Genomic DNA, 24,217 nt, shown 5'->3' with positions numbered 1-24,217 from the left:
ACATCACACACACACACACACACACACTCACATCACACACACACACACTCACATCACACACAGACCGAGTGCAGTGGATGTGTTCCTGTCTCTACATGACAAACTATTTGCACACTGTTGTTGTGTTCTGATCAGTTTAATTCAATCACTGAAACATCCGAACGACTGACAGAAATAAAACATCATACAGGACGACTGCGGTTATAAAATGACAAATTTCGGGTTTTCAGTTTAAATCTGTTTACTATTCGTCGATGAACAGCATCATATCTGAACACAGGTAATGGCTATGCAAGGATTCGGTGTTTTTCTCTGTTTGTCCATATAAGGCCGCCGCGAGAACACGGAAGCGGAGGAAGAGGAAGCAGAGGTGCGCATGCGCACAAATAAAGGCAACAGATTCGATCATTTCCCCGCTCTTTAAAGTCTGTTAGTTTTTAATTTCGACATTAATATAATACCGTAACGCGATCGGCTGCACATCAAATGTTATATGAGCGTTACATCGGGACTCCTGCGAGCTCCGCGTCGCGCGTCAGATTGCAGGAGCGTCGCCGCTCAGATCCGCGCTGAGAAGCGAAGATAACATTAACGGAGCAGCGGCGGACAGACACACGGAGGACAGACACACGGTTAACGGACGGGAAACAAGCGTTCAGCGCGAGGACGGCGTCTCCACAGGAGCGCGCGCGTATATCGCGCCGGTTTTCCCGCGCAGCGGCGGATCGCGTGAATCACTCACCCTGTGCCACAATCCACGACGCATGCCGGTAACCGAGCGGCCATCTCGAGTGCGTTCCAGCGCCGGAGAGCTCCGGTGCAAGCGATCAGTCCGTCCGTTTGTGCGCGAGGCGGAACCCGGAAGCGCCAAGGGAAGCCTTTTTCCACTTCCGCATTCAAGCGCGCACCCTAGAGCGACCAAGTGGTGCTCGCTGCAGAGCCAAATGGGAGGGGCTAGACCTCCAGCTCCCCCTCGCTGGATCTAGTGGGCGGGGCTTGAAGCGCTATGAAGCGCCACCATGTGGCTGTTAATGTTATTGCCAGTTCAACCGTAATGGAAGTAAATGCTTGTTTTGAAGTGAAGTGACGTGACATGTGGCCAAGTATGGTGACCCATACTCGGAATTAGTGCTCTGCATTTATCCCATCCAAAGTGCACACACACAGCAGTGAACACACACACACCGTGAACACACACCCGGAGCAGTGGGCAGCCATTTATGCTGCGGCGCCCGGGGAGCAGTTGGGGGTTCGGTGCCTTGCTCGAGGGCACCTCAGTCGTGGTATTGAAGGTGGAAGAGAGCGCTGTACATTCACTCCTCCCACCTACAATCCCTGCCGGTACGAGACTCGAACCCACAACCTTTGGGTTACGAGACTCTCTAACCATTAGGCCACGACTTCCCCTGCGACTTTTTTTTTTGATTCGCAAGATGCTGGCATAGATAATATTGGCTTATTTTACTCTAATATTTGTCATGATTATGATTGATTTTTATATATTAAATAAGGCTTTATTGTCAACAAATAGCATGTACAATTCCATATCCCACTGTATTACGTAAATACTTGATAAGAACATTACTCACACTGTGTTTCTAACACCTTTTTAAATTTTGTATCTATGTAAACTTGTCATATCATTTTCTCCTTATTAGAATAGTTTCCTCACTTTTGAAGTTGCTTTGGATAAAAGCGTATGCTATATGATTATGTAAATTACTAGACTTAGCAGGCAATGTGAAAGCTTACTATCTGTGCACCCCTCTTTAATTTCTGGCCACCGCATTAACGTGTGGGTTATCCAGTCGTTAGCAGGTTAATGTGCAAGTGAGCGTGTGTGTGTCTTCTCTTCTCAGAATCCCTGTGTGTGCCGATGGAGGAAGACGGAGCGTCAGGTCACATGACTCCAGCTGAAGACGAGGCTCTGGATACCAAAGTGGACAGGTGAGCAAACACTGATGAACGTGAACCGACCAATCACAGCTCAGTGTGTTTACATGCCACTATGATATCCCAACAAGGCATCATCCTCCTTCATCCTTAAGATCTTTGGCAGTTCAATCTTCCCAGCAAAGTGGTGTTGGTTCTCCTCCACCCACTTACAGGCCAGCTGAATGTTTTTCATCACCGCTGAGTCCTGTGTGCAATATAAGAATTCCAATAATAATGTAATTAATAAGTGCTGCTCATAAACACCTTTATGAAACAGGAAAGTTAAATACATAACCAAGTCAAGCAATACATAAACATTCCCTCTACATACATAGATTCCTGGTGTTGGGGTGATCTCCATGATTTCTGACTCAGGTGGAGTGACTTCCATGTCTTCTGGATTTGGTAGTTCTTGTTCCTGGGTGACTAGTTGTTGGACTTGACTGTGGGAAGTGACAAACATAACAATGTTTTAGACATGCATTGCTTTATTTTTTATATATTGCCTGCATACTGGAAATGCACAGTATGGAGGTTTTAATCTAAAGTATACTTATCAATATCATACCTTGTCAGAGGAAATGTCTGAATTAACTGATAGCACCACCACTTCCTGATTATAGGCATGTCAGACTGATAAAAGATAGCAATTGAAAATCTTAGTCATTTTTTTTTATTTTGTTGAAAGAGTTCTCGCAGTCCTTTTTGCTTTACAAACAACCATAAATTGATGCAAACTCACCGCAGCAAAATCAAATGGCTTTGAGAGCGTAACATCATGAACTGAAATGTGTCGCGCATTATGAAATGTATGGTGGATCTGTTTGAGCTCATACTTTAATGTTTCAGCCAGTTATGGTTTTCAGTATTATATAATTATAATTCAATCATAGTAAAACCAAACCCCTGGCTCTAACATAAAGCTCTAACATTTTTATTGCAATATGATCAGTTATGTTAGAGCCAGGGGTTTGGTTTTACTATGATTGAATTATAATTATATAATACTGAAAACCATAACTGGCTGAAACATTAAAGTATGAGCTCAAACAGATCCACCATACATTTCATAATGCGCGACACATTTCAGTGAAAGAAAGTACTATTCCATCACTCTTCACATCGGTAAAAAAATAAAATGTTATAGCCATAAAATGTTCATTTAAAATGGTTTCCATAAGAACACAGACATTTATTTGTGTTAGTATGAACTCCAAACACATGCATGTTATTAGTATGAACACACAACAGTAGAACTTGAATTGTGCTATCCTCAGGTGAAAACCTGAAGATCTGAATGTAACTCCCATGTCCAAAGCCTTCAGGGTTCATGGAGTCAACAAATAAAATCTCCCTCGACTTTGGCTTGAGGATCTGTAAAAGAACATGACATTAGAAATTGGTGATGCACAGAAGAAGAAAATTCTTGGCCAAAGCAAAACTGAAGATACTGGACACACTGAGCTAAAATTGATTCTATTAATCTTAAAATACTTTACAATTGTAAAAGGTAATGACTTAACATCTTAACACAGTATGATGATGTGCAGCAAACCTGACCTCAAAATTACTTTCAAAGTTTGGATAAAAGGCTACCAACAAACCTACACCCTACAACATGAGATGTCTGGTTAGTTTGTGACTTTTATCCTGAAACTTAGGATTTCAGCTGAACATTTTCGATGGCCAAAATGTCGGTGCATCCTTGAGAATTGGACCAATCGAAAGCCCATAATGCACACTTGTGTAATTATGGCCATAACAACCAAAAAGTACAATTACATGATGCATAGCAGGCTAACATATGGAGAAATGTAATTTACACATATAATCCAGTGCCCTGACTCCAATGAGGTACTGAAATTAAATAAAATAAACACTATGAGTAAATAAAAACACTACACGTGCTCAAATATAGCAAGGGGGATGGGAAAATGCTAGCACTTATTAGCTATCGATAGTTACGCGAAAAAAATAACGTTTCAGGGGGTCAGAACATAACAATAACATTAATAGTCATGTCGAGACCGCGATAAATGTAAGATTTAGATTTTATATACATCGCAAAGTTCAGTTTATCTTTAAAGTACAGTTTTCTTACCGTGCGATACAGGTACATCAGTTCGAACGGACTCCACCTGCGTGCGCGGCGGTGCATCTGGACCAATGATGTCTCAAGCCCCGCCCACTAGATCCGGCGAGGGGGAGCTAGAGTTCTAGCCCCTCCCATTTGGCTCTGCAGCGAGCACCCTCTCTAGAGCGACCGCGAGCGTCACACGGGGCGGGGCTGCTGGGGGGCGGGGCTGCTCAAACACGTGGCTGCTCACATACCAGAACTACTGCCTGCCTGTTCTTTCAGTTTCAGAGAATGACATGATTGTTTTGCTTATTTTCAAAGCATAAACACACACACACACTCACTCACACACACACACACACACACACACACACACACAAAAAACAAATGTTATGTAAAAAGAGTGCTAACACTGTGCAAATTTGTATGAAAAGCAAGCATGTCAAATTAAACTTTTAATTTTGATAGAGAAATAAACATTACTGACCTGCTCAGGTGTCCATCATTCTACATGAACGTATTTGCTTATTGGATAAAACACTGAAGCAGTAGGTTTAAAATAATCAATACGACATTAACAAGTTGTTTAGGTGAACGTAAATCTTAATAGAACGATCAAACCAATGTGGAATTCTTTTTGAGTTTGTTCTGTTTTTGTTAAATAACATGAAGTGGACATGAATCTCTCATCAGAGTAACTGTGTAAGTACCAGTTTGACTTGAATTACTGAAATAAATGAACTTTTCCACGACATTCTAATTTATTGAGATGCACCTGTATATATCTGGCAGCAGATGGAGCTCATGCTGGACTGACTGCAGATCAGGAAACACTGTGCTGTGTGTGATTTTCTGTTTGTTCATGATTAAGTCCGTGTAAAGCAATATTAAATACATGTTCTGAGTTTGTCACACCACAGAAAATGTGTTATTAATCAACCAGCCCAATTTTAATTTAAAAAACAACGTAAATAAACTAATTTATCAGACAGAGCGACACGCTTCATAATCTGAAAACCACGCCCACACTCTCCGTTGACTCTGTATTGCGAGAAGCTGCCTCCTTGTCATTTCTAACAAAAAAGCAGAGCAATGTCTAAAAGCTGCTGAGTGACAAGCTGTACAGCAAACAAGCTTAGGTTTCTATAAGCTGTCGACCCAAAAAACAAGCGTTTAGCACACAGAAGTAGAGCACATCGTTTCATATTACTCTGAGAACTGCACCCACTGGAGGGAAACATCATCAGAGACAGGAAACATTATTATTCATTATTTTTAACCATGCCAAAGGATTATTTCACTACCCGATGTGAATCTGAGAGGAGGCCTATGTCAGTGCCCCTTTTCCTTACCTTCCTTTTGTTTGAGAAATGATCCAACTGAACGGCCCAACGTGAAATACCCCGACATCTACAACTATTTGTGTCCTAAACGCTTGTTTTTTGGGTCGACAGCTTATAGAAACCTAGTTCTGGGTTTTTAGCTTGTTTGCTGTACAGCTTGTCACTCAGCAGCTTTTATACATTGCTCTGCTTTTTATTATAAGTCAGAAATGACAAGGAGGCAGCTTCCCGCAATACAGAGTCAATGGAGAGGGTTGGATTGCCCTCCCCCCGTTTATATCTCCACAATTCAGTACTACACAGTTCAGTCTTTGCGATGCAGCTTCAGATCAGAGGTCCCCATCCGTTCCTCCACCAGCAGAAGCCAGACACACACTTTGATAAAGGTTCCAGAGATCCTCTGTTTACACTAAACCACATGTTTAACTCCTTATTAGGCCCGTGTCCGTCCTGACCGGAGGTTTCAGTGGACAGTCCTGTGTCTCTAATAGATCATCTGGTTTTCTCTCCTACCCAAACACTCTTACAGCCATTCAGCCGTCGTGAGTGTGTGGACACATTATCCATTAATACTGTTCAGAGTGGCGAGATAAGCTCAAAACTAGGCTTTATTTTCATAAAACTAAATATTTCTTTCTTACATTTTTTTGCCGGGGGTGAATGAGCTTCATGGTTCATCAGAGCTTGTTTAAGGTTTGAGATCTGATCCAGAGACTCGCACACAGACTCTGAAAATAAAAAGACTCAGTTTCTGAATTAACTAGCTTTACATGTCGTAGTTTAATCAGGACGGGCCACTTTATTGTCCAGCTTAGATGTGTTTAATGCTTTTTTACTTTTTTTTTTAATCAAAGGTGAAAAAACAGATTCTTTTCAAGAACATCAAGAGCAAATAAAGCAGATTTACAATTACATTTTCACACATGTTAGTTTAAATCTGTATGTTCTTCTGTCCTGAACCCATTACAGTAGCTCTGCGTCAACAAAAACAAGCAGAACAAGCAGATTCCGGTCAGAAACACTGGGAATAACACTGATATAAACGCTACGATCATAGCTGTTTAAGCAGCCGGTTAGTGCTCACACGTCACTAGTTATCTGTGTTTATCTGCATTTGTGCTGAACTGAGACCTACAATCACACACATAAACCAATTACCTTTAACTGCTGTTTGCATCGATGAGCAATCTGATGAATATAGTTTACCAAAAACCAGATATGTAGATCATGCTGTAGTTTACACCCAAAATCCAGCAGCTGATGTGAGCGACTGGTGATGTGAGGATAAACGCTGCGCAGAAGCTCATCAGCGCCATTAACAGCCACCGGTATTGTTGGATGGAGCAACGTTTTCCTAAACTTTTTGGTTGCACAATATAACTTTTCATAGAGAAAATAGAGTTTATTTTGGGAAATGTTTCCACAATGTCAACATTCTTCAAAATATCTTCTTTAGTGTTCAAGAGAAGACTCACACAGGTTTGGAGCGACACGAGGGAGAGTAAGTGATGACAGAATGATCATTTGTAGGTGAGTTATCACTCTGAAACGCTCTGAAGTAAGTACTGTGGCTGTAACTTGTGTTAACACACACACACACACACACACACACACACACACACACACAGGACACACCCTCGTACTGTAAAGCATCACATGACTAATAGTTCCCGCTCACATAGCGACGCTCGGCTCAGATCACGGCAGTAACTCGCACCGCCTCCGCGATCAAACTCCAATCATTAACTCGCAGCAGAGCCTCAGACACGAGCCAAGGAAGAGTCGCTCAAGCAGAGACGCTCTGATCTTCATCATGAAGCATGCACAGACTTTCTGCTTCAAGTGGAACGCCGTGATTCTGTGCTCTGTGAGTCTGATGATTAACGGCGCAGATAAGCAGCACTAAAGTCAATAAGAGAGCGACCGGCGTCATGGAGGAGAACGAGGAAGTGCAGAGAGACTGGAAATCACTGGAGCCGAGTCACGAGGTGAAGATCTTCCTCACGGTGCTGTACAGCCTCATCCTCATCCTCGGCATCCTGGGAAACAGCGTCACCATCCACGTGTCTCAGCGGCTGCAGCGCAGCGGATACCTGCAGAAGACCGTGACGGATCACATGCTGAGTCTGGCCTGCTCTGACCTGCTGGTGCTGTTGATCGGGATGCCTGTGGAGCTCTACAGCGCCATCTGGTTCCCCTTCTCGTCCTCGTCCGGCGACGCCGCCTGCAGGATCTACAGCTTTCTGTTCGAGGCCTGCAGCTACGCCACCGTCCTCAACATCGCCTCGCTGAGCTTCGAGCGCTACCTGGCCATCTGCCACCCGTTCCGCTATAAAGCGCTGTCGGGCCGGCGCTCCACGGCGCTGCTGCTGGGGGCCTGGATCTGCTCAGTGCTCGTGGCTCTGCCACTGCTTGTGGCCACAGGAACCGAAGGCTTGGCCCCTGAGGGCCGGCAGGGGCCCGCACAGAACCTGACCTTCTGCACTAATCTGAGCCAGCACTGGGTCATGTACCGCACCAGCATCTTCATCGCATTCGCGCTCTATCTGATTGTTCTGAGCGCCGTGGCCTTCATGTGCAGAGCCATGATTGCTGTTCTGCGGGCCCGGATGGGACCCAACGAGTCCGGAGCCAGCGGAGCTGCACACAGCATTCCCAAACACGAGAGCGCCCGGCTGAAAGCGGCCCGTAAGCAGACCATCCTCTTCCTCGGTAGGACACCGTTCGCGCTCTCCAATAATCCATTCTTTATCTCGCATGTGCGTCTCCTCTCGGGTCTCGGCTTGACTTCACAAGACACGATTCCTGCTGAAAAAGGCTCACCTTTACCCTGACCCAGCCTTACACAAACATCCACCCAAGCCTTAACACGTCCTCTCTGTCGCCTCTATAAAGTCCTCTGAGACGCTTCAGAAACCATTGAAAGCAGTACTCAGGAGAAAAGAAACTGCACTTCCGTAATGTACTTAAAGTGCTCTGTTTTCATGCACAAATTTTGTGCTTAATATAAAAAAAATTATTCTTTACTACTTCTTAAGAACATCTAATTGCACCCAACTATGCTACGTCATGAATATGAACTAAAATGTATTTTAAAGGTGGCCTATTATGCCCCTTTTTACAAGATGTAAAATAAGTCTCTGATGTCCCCAGAGTGTATATGTGATGTTTTAGCTCAAAATACACCACAGATAATATTTTATAGCTTGTTAAAATTGCCACTTTTAGGGTATGAGCCAAAACGCGCCGTTTTTGTGTGTGTCCCTTTAAATGCAAATGAGCTGGTGCTCCCGCCCCCTTTCAGAAGAGGGCGGAGCTTCAAGAGCTCAAGCTCCGCATACAAACAAACATTCCACTATTAGTACAAGCCTGTTATCGTTACAGAAAACGTACTTGGTTTAAAAGTCAGTCATCTGATCGTACTGTGCGTAATAAATGATCGTTTATGAATTACACAGACGGGGAGCACGGCGCGATAAAAATAACGACAGCTGGTCTCATTGTGCCTTAGCTGCTATCACAAACTTTATAAGTCCCGCTTGTGATTATGAGCTCGACAAATTCAAGCGGTTGACTTCACATTGCTTTCATATGCAATTTTTAACTAGCACATTCCTATTTATGATCATTCTTGAAGCAGCATCAGTGAAAACAGGCATAGCTTTAGCAACATTAGCCTTACAGAGTGCCAAGAAGCTCTTTCAGAAAGGCAACTTGGAAAACAAACGCGTGATACTTACTTTGTTTGGAGCAGACGTTCACACACAAAGCATTGGTATTGTTTCCTAAACATATAGGGGATTTTTTTCCAGGATGTTTCCTTCGAAAATGAAATTTAACCACAGTGTCCTCAGCAGCTCAGTTGGAGGGAGTCTATGGAGACTCCTATGTTTGTTGGTGCATCCCAAAACACAACACTTGTAATGCCTCTCTGACATTGTAGCTACAGCAAGAAAACAGTAATGACGGAGCTGCTTCTCACGCAGGCCGGTCGATGCTAATAGGGCAGAGTGTGGCACAAATGGCCGGGGATTTCTCCCCATAGTGATGTGTACAAAGGGAGAATCTGAAACCGCTCGTTTGGAGAGACTGGTAATGATTTATTGGTATCATAAAAAAATGAGTGGATGGATTTGTACCATTATAGGCTGGTTGTTTTCACACACTGCGGCCACACAACTGTGTTCAAACAACACAAAAGTGGTTTTTGCATAATAGGTCCCCTTTAATATACTTTCTCAGTAAAAAAAAAATTGTTAGTTACCACTCGTAGTACACTTGAACCCATCTTTCATACACCAGTGTGTTCAAGTGTACTACAGGTGGTATCTGAATGCATTTTTTTAAATAGAGATGGTATGTTAAAAGCACATTTTATTTCATATTCATGGTGTCCCAAAATAGCACAGTTGAGTCCACTTAGATGATCTTAAGATTATCTTAAGTATTAAAGAATCATTTTTAGTATATTAAGTACAGAATTAGTGCATGAAAATAGAGCGCTTTCAGTACATTGTGGAAGTGCACTTGTTTTCTCCTGGGTATCTATTCTGTAGAAATCTCCGCCGCACAGACCGGCAGCTCCAGCCACGTGATCTTACGCAATAACACTCATAATAACACTCGCACTGAACTCAGACTGACATTTCAAACCCAGAGATCACCGCCTCATCTTCAGCCTCCACCTGCTCACTGATAAATTAGGGTCCCAAACAAAAGCTACATATTTGACAGATTAATTGGACACATACACTGCCATTCACACATTTGGGATCAGTAAGATTTTTAATGTTTTGTAAAGATGTTTCTTATGCTCTTTAAGGCTGTATCTATTTGATCAACAATACAGAGAAAACGGAAATATTGTGAAATATTATTGCAATTTAAAATAACAGTTTTTTACTTTAATATGCTGTAAAATAGAATTTATTTCTGTGATGCGCAGCTGTATTTTCAGCATCATTACTCCAGTCTTCAGTGTCACATGATCTTCAGAAATCATTCTAATATGCTGATTTGCTGCTCAAGAAACATTTCTGATTATTATCAATGTTGAACACAGTTGTGCTGCACAATATTATTGGGAACTGTGATACTTTTTTCAGGATTTTTTGATAAATAAAAAGTTAAAAAGAACAGTGTTTATTCAAAATAGAAATTTTGTGTTACAATATACGGTACTATTCAAAAATTTGGGGTCAGTAAATTTAATCTTTCTTTAAAAAAAAAAAAAAATTAATACTTTTATTCAGCAAGGATGTGTTAAATTTTCTGATTATTATCAATGTTGAACACAGTTGTGCTGCACAATATTTTTGGGACCTGTGATACTTTTTTCAGGATTTTTTGATAAATAAAAAGTTAAAAAGAACAGTGTTTAGTCAACATAGAAATTTTATGTTACAATATACAGTACTATACAAACGTTTGGGGTTGGTAAATTTTTTCTTTTTTTTTCTTTTTTTTTTAAAGAAATTAATACTTTTATTCAGCAAGGATGTGTTAAATGTATAAAAAGTGATAGTAAAGAATAATTTTGTTAGAAAATATTTCTATTTTGAATAAATGCTGTTCTTTTTAACTTTTTATTCATCATAAGAATCAAATAAAAAAGTATCACAGGTTCCAAAATATATTAAGCAGCTCAACAGTTTCCAGCACTGATAATACATCAGCATATTAGAATGATTTCTGAAGATCATGTGACACTGAAGACTGGAGTAATGATGCTGAAAATACAGTGCTGCGTAACAGAAATAAATTATATTTTAAAGTACATTAAAATAGGAAACCAATATCAGAAATTCCAATAATATTTAACAATATTACTGTTTTCCTCTGTATTTTTGATCAAATAAATGCAGCCTTGATGAGCAGAAGAAACTACTTTAAAAACAATAAGAATCTGACTGATCCCAAACGTTTGAACGGCAGTGTAAGTGCACATGTAAACAGGGTAAACACATTTAAACTAGCTAATTTTGTACCTAATGTGTTCTGGGTTCTCACTATACCAATACCAAGGATTTGATGCAATACATTTATATGATTTCTATTTATTATAGAGACCTGCATATAAAAAACAATTATCAGACGGACCCTTGAATGAATTTCAGAACTACTGAATGACCACATCACAACATACTTACATGATTTACAGCTGAATCCACTTCTGTCCAGTCTGTCAGTATATGAGAGACACTGGACCACAAACAGAACTGCAATGAAAAAAGACATCATAAAGCCTCATTATTTTCAGTATGGTCTGAATTATAAGATTAAATATAACAATAATGTATTAAGTAGTTATTTTGTGTTCTATAATTTTCTTTTCTCTTCTCACACATGATTGTGTTCTCGTCAGTGCTGATCGTCTGCGCTCTGCTCGTGTGCTGGATGCCCAATCAGATCCGCAGGCTGATGACGGCGGCGGTGCCCAAGTCAGCGTGGACCGTGAGTTACCTGCGCAGCTACGTGAAGCTTCATCCAGTGGCCGACAGCTTCTTCTACCTGAGCTCGGTGCTGAACCCGCTGCTGTATAACCTGTCCTCGCGCCAGTTCCGCTCGGCGTTCCGGCAGACGCTCCTGTGCCGTCTGTCGCTGCAGCACGCCAACAAAAGAGCACTGGAGAGCAGCCTGGCCTCCAAGAGCTCCAGAAACACATCACGGCCCCTACAGCACCGATCTCTGGGCCGCATACGGGCCGTCACCGCCGACAGATCCATCGATTCATCGTCAGCAGAGAGACAAAGCCTTCCGAAACCCACTGACCGACCGCTGACCTCTGAACCACAGGAGGACGAGATCAGCCAACCTACTGCACTACCTGACCCTAACTGATGGACAAACCACTGGAGAACACTGCAGACCATTGAAGACCACTGTAGAACACTTCAGACCACTGTAGACCACTGCAGAACACTTCAGACCACTGTAGACCACTGCAGAACACTATAGAACACTGTAGAACACTTCAGACCACTGTAGACCACTTCAGACCACTGTAGAACACTTCAGAACACTGTAGAACATTGTAGAACACTTCAGACCACTGTAGACCACTTCAGACCACTGTAGAACACTTCAGAACACTGTAGAACACTTCAGAACACTGTAGAACATTGTAGAACACTTCAGACCACTGTAGACCACTTCAGACCACTGTAGAACACTTCAGAACACTGTACACCACTGTAGAACACTTCAGACCACTGTACACCACTGTAGACCACTTCAGACCACTGTAGACCACTTCAGACCACTGTAGAACACTTCAGACCACTGTAGACCACTGTAGACCACTGCAGAGCACTTCAGACCACTGTACACCACTGTAGAACACTTCAGACCACTGTAGAACACTTCAGACCACTGTAGACCACTGTAGACCACTGCAGAACACTTCAGACCACTGTAGAACACTTCAGAACACTGCAGACCACTGTAGAACACTTCAGACCACTGCAGACCACTGTAGAACACTGTAGAACACTTCAGACCAATGTAGACCACTGCAGACCACTCTAGAACACTTCAGACCACTGCAGAACACTGTAGAACACTTCAGACCACTGTAGACCACTCTAGAACACTGCAGACCACTGTAGACCACTGCAGACCACTTCAGACCACTGTAGACCACTTCAGACCACTGTAGACCACTCTAGAACACTTCAGACCACTCTAGAACACTTCAGACCACTGTAGACCACTGCAGACCACTGTAGACCACTGCAGACCACTCTAGAACACTGCAGACCACTGCAGACCACTTCAGACCACTGCAGACCACTGTAGAACACTGTAGAACACTTCAGACCAATGTAGACCACTGCAGACCACTCTAGAACACTGCAGACCACTGCAGACCACTCTAGAACACTGCAGACCACTGCAGACCACTCTAGAACACTGCAGACCACTGCAGACCACTGCAGACCACTGTAGAACACTGCAGACCACTGTAGAACACTTCAGATCACTGTAGACCACTGCAGACTAATTAAATCCTAGACATTAACTCGAGGGAATCTGTGCTAAGTCTGTTTGTGTCAACATCACTGACATTCACAGTATTTTAATAAAGGGTTATAGAGCAAAGATGCTGAGCCTAACTAACCCGTGTTAACCAGCTAAACCGGTAAGTGAGGGGAGGTGAGAGCGCTCTCTGTGGACGAACTGAAGAGTCTCACACGATGTAACACGATGGGAGTTCAGCTCAAACTGTCTCAGCTGGACATGAAGAAGCGCAGCAGCATCAGAACTGAATCAGGATCTGAATCTGATCTCATTCGCTGAGATGCTTCTGGGCTCATCATGCATCCTATCTGGACGAGTTAGTGTTTGAAAAAGCCAAACTATGACTTATACCTAAAAAAGACAACCGTCAGCAGGCGTCTGTAATGGTGCGAGAGTTGTTCTGTGAAACCTCGTCGCTTCAGTTCAAGCGTTGCATTCTTCCTGAAATATGGAGCGGTTTTGCTCAAGATGCCTTCAAGCTAGAGACCAAAGATGATCACAACCGATGTCCATCCAGTATGTGGACTGATAGCTAAACGTTTTTTATTTTTATTCTTTTCACCTACATTTCGATAGTAAAATTGAATTAAAACAACAAGCTGGTTTAACTGATTACCTTAAGTCCATAGATATCGCCATTAGTTCATACGTCTGTTAATACTTTCTCTGACAAGCGGATGTGATGAGACCTGTTCAGGTGACATACTGTATATCCCCTTTTAGCAAATTAAGTGCACACACATGAAACTACATTTGCACAATTAAACCACAACATTTACTGGATTAGTTGACATTAAAACATTTGACACGAATAGCATTTAGAAACATTTAATTAGAAAAAATCTGAATAAAAGGAATGAACAAAAAGTGAGTGTTCTGCAGAACACATGTCAGTCCTGTCATTCACTCACCGTTTCTCTAAACGCAGGACGAGAGGACGTTGCTTTTAACAGAGTATGAAAGTAGTCCATATGATTTATGAGATATTCTAAGACTTTATTTTGTGTGAGGCCAAAAAAAAAAATAGCATGAATATGAGAAGTCATTCAATTAACACGTTGTCCTGCTCCATGTGAATCTGATGCGAACTTGTGTTATATCTCCATATATTCAAGCTAACGTTCAGCCTGTAGCCTTGCTGCTTGTCTCCATACAAACTGATAAAGATCCAATCCAAAAGTTTCACTCATTTGTTCATTACACCATAAAATAAAAATAAACCCAAAATAAAAATAACATTTTTAATTTTAATTAAATCAAAGAAAAAGTTATAAATAGCAAACAATATATTAAATGAAATAAAATCTAAAATCCAAAAAAGGTAAATAAATAAATCCAAAAACATAAAAAAAAAAATAAATAAATAAAATAGCTGATCTATACACATGTGAAAGCGCTATATAAAACCGGTGTCTTGCCTTGACCACAGACGTGGATCAGTGACGAAGAGCGACGGGATCAAGACTCGTGACAAAATAAACCTGTGGATGCCCGTTCCTTCTTCTCAGTGAACGTAAGCTTCATACGAACGACCATCACATCTGAACATGACAAACATGAGTCTTTCCTCAAGTCTTCAGATCTGATGTAGACTCTGATCTGATTTTATCTGAAGACATTAAGTTCATGTAGTACACTCAAAATTCACCACTGATTGAGCTTTAGTTCAAGAAGCAACCCACTGCAGATAACGTCTGAATACACTTTATTTTAATATAGCATCTGTACATCAACACATCTTCATCAGGCTGATGATCTGAGCAGTTTAAGTTTGAAGATACATAACCTACCTAAAAATCAACTTTATCTGTTTTAATTATAATTGTATTTTATGATGCTCAGTTTTGTCATTGTTACAGAAGACAGTGAGGAGATATTATTGATATAACCCCACATACATAACAGCATGTAAATATGACTAATGCATCTCTGATTAGAAGTAAACCCTGGCTTTTGTTGCATTCTGAACTCACTCTTCCTTTTCTTTGCCGTCCTCGCTGAAGAAAGCCGTCAGCTGCGCTCCATCAGGAACGTATTTGATGTTCTCCACCTCTCCTCCGTAGTTGCTGGGCTTCTGGAAGTGGATCTCCAGATGGTCCTGAAGATCTTCTTCATCCATCAGCGCCTGGATTCCCCCCAGCAGCACGGTGCGACTTGGGGCCCCCGAGTATGTCTACAACATCACAACAAACACCATCAAACAAACGTGCTTCTGCGCCCAAAACCGATGTCCGGTACAGAAACGCACCTGAAACTTCCTGAGCTGATACTCGTACAGAGGAAGAACATCGAGCACCACGTCGCTGCCGGCATCGGCACAAAACTTTCCTCTGTGAACCAGATTCTCTGCAACTGAAAGTGGAAGCAGGCGAGCCGTCGTGAAGCTGAAGCTATATCTTATAGCGAAACATCCGTCCACAAACACAAAAGATTAAACCAGAGCTGCACAGTACTATACTGCACTGTTGTATATCTGTCATTTATCTTTTTTTCTCCTATTTATTAATACTTAATTATTGGTTGTTATTGCAGGGCTTCTGCAGGATTTTAAAGCTCAAATGTAAGACTTTAAGACCTTTTTAAGACCTGCACAAATAAAATGAACACCATATGAGCGGGGTAAGGCAATGTCTATAGTAACATATTAAACTGTAAAATGACTGTAAGCATGATTTACAGTTCAGATACAAGTTTTCACAAAAACAAAATGTTTTATAAAATACACTTCATATTTCAGCCTTTAAACCATTTTTAGTCAAAAGTATTAATTATTATTTTAATTTAAACAATTATTATCAATAAATGATTATAATAATTAAATAACATATAAGTACATTTTACAGTTTAGATTTTTATAATGCATGATCTTCTTGTCGCTCCACCAGCTCATATTTACAGCTCTGCGTGTGTGCATTGGTCTGAACAAAATCAGCAGATGGGCTTATTGAAAATGCAGATTCATTCTCTGCCTGCAGGTGGCGCTTTCGGAACAGCAGAAATATAACCGTTTTCCTGGTAACGACAGTACTGTACACAAATCAGCGCAGCACTCATATTTATTCAGTGAAATCATAGCCTTTTGAAGTTTAATCGTCACATTCAGCCGTATCGCAATTCTGGTCTTTCTGCCCCCAAATTTAAGACCTCTTGAAATCATAATTGAGACTTTCTTGTACAATTTAACATGGACTTTTTATGGCCTTAAATTTGATACAACTATAAATTTAAGACTTTTTAGGGAACCCTGTATTAATGGCACTCAGAGTGGAAAGCAAAGTAAGAATTAGGGATGGCTGTATGGATCCTGAAGTATCGATATATATTCATACTGATGCAAGTATCTAAAGTATCAGCTGGCTACTGAAATAAAAAATATCGATACCAAGGTGTGTTTTATTTACCAGTGATTTTTTTTTTTTCAAACATGGCTGCCTTTCCCAAAAAGTGTCACAAGCAGCCCAGAATAATGCTCATGAGCGGACAGAAAAAACATGTGTTTGAGTTATTTCACAATAAACAAACTGAAATTGTAACCTACATAGTTTGTGCAATTATATTTATTTAAATTAAACATTAAAAGTTCATATTGATCATGATCTATTCTGTAATGTTAATATAAATCATACACTGTCAGAATAAAAAGGGTGCATTTTATTCATGCAACAGCCTGTCACTGCAGTTCCTTATGAAAATAAACCATGGTTAGCTTTAACCCTAACCCTAACCCTAACCATGGTTTTACTAAAGTGACCATAGTTCAACTATAGTATTTGTAGATTTCCATGGTTATCATAACAGTAAACAATATTTAACCATGTGTAAATAAAAATATAACCTAACAAGTTGCAATTAAGGCGTATTGAATGTTAAAATGCGTTTCAAATATAAAGTTAAGTGGGTATTATTACCCATTTTACTATAAATGTCATGATTTAAAAGTTCAGTTTAGAAGTATCGTATCGATATCGACGATACTGCCCTTTAAAAGTATCGTATCGCATCGAAAACAAATTAAGTGCTATCGCCCATCCCTATTAAGAATTTAATTGTACTGGGAAATGTGCATATTTACATTTAGTCATTTAGCAGATGCTTTTATTCAAAGCGACTTACAAACGAGGACAATAGAAGCAATCAAAATCAACAAAAGAGCAATGATACGCAAGTGCTAATTTCTATGCATATGACAGTAAAAGCTTTGAACAATTGATCTGAAAAACCTAAAGTGAATTATAAAAAACCTAAGACCATGATGAACTGAGACCTTTCAGGAAACACACATTAAGAGCACAGAGACTGCACACAGACACACCTCCGGTGCTGAGGAAAGTGACGCGGCCCGAGCCCGTATCCTTGTGGTACTCCAGCTTCTCCACTTCCCCTCCGCCGCGACTCGCTCTGGAGAACGACAGCTCCAGCCGGTCTCTCATTCGCTCCTCAGGTAAAGTGGGCGGGGCGTTACAGAACCTGACGCTCTTCTTTGACACCTGGATATGAACCTGAACGAGCAGAAGTACAGCGATTAACAGCAGCTCACGTCAACAGACAGCACATTACTCTGGACACAGTAAAGAAGAAGCTTCTCGAATGGCTCCACCTCAAACTTCACGGAGGGATCCAGAGATAAAGCGTACGGCTTCACGTCCATCTTGGCTCTGTCACAGGCCACCGAGCACTTGGCCAGTCGGAGGATCTGCTCCGCCACTGAAAGACACATTACGAGAAACATCAATGCGATTAAACCTGACAAAAACAGACGTCTTCCTAAACAAGGAAGCGTAAAGACTCCTGCAGTGCATGACTGCATCCATACCCTTCTCCTCCTCAAAGGTGATGAGTGCCTGGCCTCCCTTCAGCAGAAACGAGGGTCTCTGTGTGACGGTGAACACAGACTGCACCTGATCATCCACCTCCTCGGCCTCCTCTCTCTCCAGCGCACGCACAAACTTCACCGTCTGCACCGGGATTCTGGCTTCTATCTGCATTTCAAAGATGCAAAAATGTTTTTAAAGAAGTTTCTTCTGCTCATCAAGGCTGCATTTACTTATTCAGAAATAAAAACAGTAAATAAGAACAGAAACAAATAAACCGTAATATTGTGAAATATTATTAGAATGTAAAACAGCTGTTTTCTATTTGAATATCTGTTAAACTGTAATGTATTTCTGTGATGCGCAGCTGTATTTTCAGCATCATTACTCCAGTCTTCAGTGTCACATGATCTTCAGAAATCATTCTAATATGCTGATTTATTATCAGTGCTGAAAACTGTTGTGCTGCTTAATATTTTTTTGGAAACAGTGATACTTTTTTAAAGATTTTTTTGATGAATAAAAGTTAAAAAGAACAGCATTTATACAAAATAGAAAACTTTTCTAACGATAAAAGTCTCTGATATCACTTTGTATCAATTTAACACATCCTTGCTGAATAAAACGTTCTTTCATCATATTCGCTTCTCTAACGAGATCTGGTGCATCCCGTCACCGTTTACCTGCAGAACTCGCCAGTGTGTGTTTGCATAATTATGCTTTCAAACGTTAATGACCAGATTTGATCTTTATAAAAGTTCACAAATGGTTGCAGAGATAATTAAACAGCTCACCTTTAATAGAATATTTTGTAATCGGGTTAAACCGTCTCTCTGCTTGCTTTGAACATTTTCGGTTTATGTTTGTATTTCTAAATTTTGAAGAATTTTGTTTGCACCATTGAATCATTATTTTCCTGTTTATCACCGTAAAGCTGCTTGGAAACAATCTGTATTGTATAAAACATTAAACAGACTCGACTCAAGAGGAAGAAGAGAACTACTTCTGTTGTAGTTTATGATAATATTATCATAAACCGGTCCAGTAACTTTGATCAATACCAGTAACTTTAGACTGTAATCAATTAATAAATTGTACAGGTAAACGTAAATGTACACATTGTAATCGTAAGATACAGGCCAACCTTAAACTTGCGCTGCAGAGAATCACTTTCGTCCCTCTTGAGCTGAAGCTTCTTCTGAAGATCATGAAGATCTCTCTTCAGATCCTGGTTGGCTCGATCCAGACTCTTCTTCTCTTTCTGAAACAAACACAATCCTCAGCATCTGCTTTCTCTTCCAGTGCTTAGTCTGATCACGCATCGAAACACACCTGTACTTCTAGAAGATCTCGATTAAACTGGTCAGAAATGGTGTCTTCAGACTCCATGAAGCCCTGAAGCTCTGCCTCGGCTTTTCTCTTTTCAGTCTCTGCTTCGGCTTTTTCCAGCAGCAGCCTGGATCTTTCAGTGTCTGCAGACTCCATGAGATCCTGTGAACACCAGCATTAATAATTAAACGATGGTTACAGGTCGTGTATGATCAAGTGTCGCTGGAGATGTTGTGTTCTTAACCTTGTATTTCTGGATTTCCGCCGCTGCGTCGCTCGCGTCCGCTCGAAGCTGTTTGTTTCAAACACGAACACATACAAGGTTTTCACCAAAGAAAGAATTAGCTATGAAACATTAAACAGAATTCACCTGGGAATCTCGAAAGCCTGTGTATTTGATGTTGTAAACACGTACCTCGCCCATGACTGGAGTTTCATCGGCGTCAGACATGATTCACCCGAGATCGAAAGAATCCGAAGTGAATGTGAACTCGGGTAAATCCGGAATCAAACCACTAAATGCTTGCGGAATGACTAACTGATCGGAGAGAGGTTTTCTCCGCTTATTGTTGCCCTCCCAGCTTCCTGATCCGAGCTGAAGCAAAAGTGAAAGTAGGCTACCGGAGTCAGATTGCGTGAAGCACCGGTAACCGAGCAGCTGATTCCACGGTGATCCGGATCATCTGCGAGTGAAAACATGTGTCGTCGGGGCGTTATGAGGCGTTTATAAGATAGGTTTTGTGTGAGCAGTGTTGCCAATTTAGCTACTTTGTAGCTAGATTTGGCGACTTCCCCGCCCCTTTTGAGACTTTTTTCAAAAGTTTAGGGACAAATATAGCAACTGCTTGGACAAACCTTATCCAAGTTCTCATCTTGCCCACTGATCTACATTCATCTTTATATAGAGCAGTGAATCTGCCATTGTGATGTAATCTAGTGACATTTAGCTACCAGTTTCAGCTACTTTCTATTGAAAGCAGTTGGCAACACTGTGTGTGAGTGTTTGTTCAGATGTGGAGCGCAAGAGTCTGATTCTCGAGGGTCTGCCGGAAGATTTCCAGCGAGTCAAGCCAAAGATCGAGCTTTACTTCCAAAACAAAAGAAGCTCTGGAGGAGAGATCGTGCAGACTCGAGAACATCCAGACGACAGACGAAAAGCGTTTCTGGTTTATATAAGAGACGAAGGTGAGCCTATATCAACATCCTATCTGATATAGAGCAAACTAATACTGACACCACAACATTTACATAAATAATCTGCTTAAAACCCGAGATGACCTGGTGTAACTGGCAAGTGTAAGTTTCACAGAGAATTCCCCCATCTTCCAGATCTGAAGAAGGTGCTTGACAAAAGGATCCATAAAGTTGATATCAAACCTCATGGATCTGTTGAAGTGACGGTGAAACTCCCAGAAGACACAAGAACCAAGAAGATCAAACCACAAGTACTGCCCAAACCCAAACCCAACCCCGAGACATGCCTTCCCCTCAGATCACCGCACGCTCCTGCCAGACAGGTCATTATCAGTTACTATTATCAATATCAGACTACACGTTTGCCCATGCTTGCTTCTTTTGAAAGAATTGCATAAACTAGGACAGTGTCTTGAGAACTAGTTTGACCTACTAGCAGTTAACCAAGTGCTAATCAGTTTCACTTTTCAGATTCAAGAGATTACTTTTTAACTGCACTCTACACTTTTATGTAGGCTACCTTACTTGAAAACTAAGTAATGACTGTTATGAGCAGTCTTGAAGATGACTACTTTTAAAAGTACACTCTAAAAAATAAAGGAGCTTAAAAGGTTCTTAACAGCGATGCCATAGAACCACTTTTGGTTCCACAAGGAACCATTCAGTCAAAGGTTCTTTAAAGAACCATCTCTTTCTTAGCTTTTTATAATCTGAAGAACCTTCTTTCGCCACAAAGAAGCTTTTGTGAAACAGAAAGTTTCTTCAGATGTTGAAGGTTCTTTATGGAACCATTTATACAAAAAAGCTTCTTCTATGGCATCCTGAAGCAGCTTTATTTTTAAGAGTGTAATCTACACAGTTTATGCAGCCAGCACCTGATCTTGATTTAAATGTCAAAGGAAAAATACGAATTAAAATGTAAATGTGTGTTTATTTTTTTAACAAAATGCCATCAGATTATCTTCCTTTCCGTCAGAAAGCCTACAACAGCAATTAAAGGTCACACAGGTTGGACTGTAATGCTTTTTGTTTTCAGTGTTTAAAAACAACAACTACAGATTTCAAAACTGTTACGACGACGCTTTGATTGTGTGTATATATTTGTTCATTACACAGAAGATGAGGAGGATTCAGAAATACCAGATCTTCTCATTAACACCCCTGGTTCAGTTGAGAAGGAAACCCTTCAGATGTATGTTGAGCAGTTCACAGAGCAGTTTGAGCTAGCAAAGCACGGAAATAACAGCTGGATCCTGAAGCTCTGCAGCCAGTCAGGTATGATTCCTGAGATTGTTTTCTAGTTACATCACGATGTGACGTGGAACAAACTGGTTTGGCAAGTCTATTTCTGTGCATATGACTCAGGCCAAAGAAACTATCATTAGATTACTAGCTCTCAAGTGAGAAAAATAAAAGCAAACCATGATAAAATCATCCAACATAATCCATCAGTGAGATCAGAAATATCAGAATTAACAATGTTGACCCTTTCTCAGATTTAGAGGAGATTTTGGGCCAGAAAGAGCATGGGTTTGGTATAACGTTAGCAGTGTATAAAGGAGGAGGTCTGGGAGAGCAGCTGGACCCGCGTCGCTTCATCTTGACTGGCTTTGATGGAGCCACAGACTGCAGGATGATCTCAGTGTTCATCGGCAGCTGTAGCAAGACCACAGAGCACACCTGGGAGACGCTTGATGAGGACAGGATCGTTGTCACCTTCAAACACGATATCGGTGGGCTTGGAAGCTCTGGGTGGCCGCTCTGCTGTGTTTTGGGCCTGAGAACGACCTCTGCTTTCACGCTGCTTATATTTGTTTGTCTTTTGGGTCTGCTACGTCTACGAACATTAACATTTTATTTTCTCTATCTATCTACACGGACTAATCAAATCCTGTATATCAAAATGTATTACGTGAAAAGTAATGCTTCAAGAATCTGATCAGTTGTGATCATTAACGACTGCTGTGGTCAACCATTCAAATAAACACTAAGACTGAATTGATGAAAATGAACACACTCAATGCATGGTCCACTTTCCTTCTGGTTTTATCATCAGATGTGACGTCATTTCTAAGGAAATGCACCTGGAGGCAGCTGCAGGGTCAAGACATCGGAGTGACCCGTGTGGAGCGGACGGACTCGGTTCTGGTCCAGGGAGACTTGGAGAAGCTCACTGAAGATGTTCTCACACTTTACTTCAGCAACAAGAAGAGGAGCGGAGGAGGAGACGTCCAGTCCTTCATATGGATCAACAGACGAAAGAGCGCGGCCATCACCTTCGGAAACTGTGACGGTAGGTTTTCAGATCGTTTGCAAAGATGAAACATTTAGATTTAGATTTAGATTCAGCTCAAACAGAAGAGGAGACAAGATTAGATCTAAAAATAAGTTTCAGATAACTAATAATACTGTGCAACAGTAATTTAACCTTCATATTGAGTTCCAGTCATTTTGACCCAGAGAGGATTTTATTTTTCATGAAAATAAATCTCATTATGCTAAATTATTACCAAAACTTGGATTCAATCTTTTTGTCAACTTGTTATCTTTCAGTGAGCACAGGTTTTCCATTTATTTTTGGAACCGACCGATCGTAGGCCTCATTGATCGGAGCACATGCACCATGCATGCCAAAATTATCCACAGATACTGCTTTTTTCACTCAAAAAGTCAAGTCACCTTTATTTATACAGCGCTTTTAGCAATACAGATTGAGGCAAAGCAGCTTTACAGTATTAAACAGGCAAATAGTGTGTCAATAATGCAGAAGGACAATAGTAAACACTCAATGTTCAGTTAAAGGCAGTTCATCATTGAGTTCAGTGATGTCATCATCCAGCTCAGTTCAGTTTAAATAGTATCTGTGCAATCAAGTCCACGATATCGCTGGATATGAAGTGTCCCCAACTAAGCAAGCCAGAGGAACCAGAACTCCATCAGTGACAGAATGGAGAAAAAACCTTGGGAGAAACCAGGCTCAGTTCTCCTCTGGCCAGACGAATCAGCAAGACTCAGATCAATGAGGCCTGCAATCGGTTGGTTCCAAAAAGAAACACAAAACCTGTGCTAATTGAAAGAAAACAAGCTGATAAAAAGATTAAATGTGCATTTACACAACACTGTTTCAATTAAAAACTGTAAACTTTTTATGCATTTTGGACATTCATTTACACGACAACAGTGTTTTGGGGGCCTGAAAATGCAAACTTTTTAAAATGGGTTTTAAAGTGCAGGTTTTTGAAAGCAGTACCGTTATTGTCTGTGTAAACTACAAAATTTGTGAAAGAATTTGTGAAAAGGGTGACCTGCGCATGCGTATCACGTGTTCGGTCTATAGGTACGTGTGTGTTCGCATGTATGTACGTGACATCAGCTACTGGCCTGGCATGAATAATACAGCATAAAAAGCCATTTTTGCCGATCAGTGTGAACGGGGATCGTTTTTGACAATGTTGTCAAATGTACGCAAAAAAAACTAAAGGAAAAACATATCAATTTTTAGAACATCG

At 41.0% G+C, this 24,217-nt stretch overlaps 3 protein-coding genes across 3 annotated transcripts; 2 read left to right on the top strand and 1 right to left on the bottom strand.

The window, feature by feature from the left end:
- Positions 1-7,150: 7,150 nt before the first annotated feature.
- On the top strand, positions 7,151-13,726 carry LOC107685427 (G-protein coupled receptor 39-like). Its single transcript, XM_016482004.1, has 2 exons — positions 7,151-8,067; positions 11,720-13,726. The coding sequence occupies exons 1-2, from the start codon at positions 7,287-7,289 to the stop codon at positions 12,193-12,195; spliced, it is 1,257 nt and encodes a 418-aa protein (XP_016337490.1). The 5' UTR covers positions 7,151-7,286; the 3' UTR covers positions 12,196-13,726.
- Positions 13,727-15,063: 1,337 nt separating this feature from the next.
- On the bottom strand, positions 15,064-20,221 carry LOC107685435 (N-myc-interactor-like). Its single transcript, XM_016482015.1, has 9 exons — positions 19,930-20,221; positions 19,759-19,806; positions 19,518-19,676; positions 19,330-19,446; positions 18,188-18,353; positions 17,972-18,078; positions 17,687-17,873; positions 15,623-15,726; positions 15,064-15,547 (listed from the first exon to the last, which is right to left on the bottom strand). Exons 1-9 carry the CDS (start codon positions 19,963-19,965, stop codon positions 15,344-15,346), a joined length of 1,128 nt encoding a protein of 375 aa, XP_016337501.1. The 5' UTR covers positions 19,966-20,221; the 3' UTR covers positions 15,064-15,343.
- A 291-nt stretch (positions 20,222-20,512) lies between these two features.
- LOC107685474 (uncharacterized) lies at positions 20,513-23,305 on the top strand (the record flags this gene model as incomplete). The annotated part of the gene is made up of 7 exons (XM_016482067.1): positions 20,513-20,699; positions 20,844-21,031; positions 21,689-21,716; positions 21,828-21,983; positions 22,205-22,441; positions 22,765-23,001; positions 23,262-23,305. Coding segments are annotated over 7 exons (1,077 nt in total), but the record flags the coding sequence as incomplete, so codon positions are not given.
- Positions 23,306-24,217: the final 912 nt, after the last annotated feature.

Source organism: Sinocyclocheilus anshuiensis, unplaced genomic scaffold (assembly GCF_001515605.1).
Source record: "Sinocyclocheilus anshuiensis isolate Anshui unplaced genomic scaffold, SAMN03320099.WGS_v1.1 scaffold661, whole genome shotgun sequence".
Taxonomy (NCBI): Eukaryota; Metazoa; Chordata; class Actinopteri; order Cypriniformes; family Cyprinidae; genus Sinocyclocheilus; species Sinocyclocheilus anshuiensis.
Note: the sequence above shows the minus strand (reverse complement) of the source record. Positions and strands in the feature narration are given on the sequence as shown.

Excerpts from the sequence above, each read along its gene's own strand:
- LOC107685427 (XM_016482004.1), top strand. The coding sequence starts at position 7,287 with ATGGAGGAGAACGAGGAAGTGCAGAGAGACTGGAAATCACTGGAGCCG. Across the intron at positions 8,068-11,719 it reads GCAGACCATCCTCTTCCTCG|TGCTGATCGTCTGCGCTCTG; the intron begins GTAGGACACCGT and ends TGTTCTCGTCAG.
- LOC107685435 (XM_016482015.1), bottom strand. The coding sequence starts at position 19,965 with ATGTCTGACGCCGATGAAACTCCAGTCATGGGCGAG. Across the intron at positions 19,807-19,929 it reads AAACTCCAGTCATGGGCGAG|CTTCGAGCGGACGCGAGCGA; the intron begins GTACGTGTTTAC and ends TGAAACAAACAG. Across the intron at positions 19,677-19,758 it reads CGGAAATCCAGAAATACAAG|GATCTCATGGAGTCTGCAGA; the intron begins GTTAAGAACACA and ends TGGTGTTCACAG.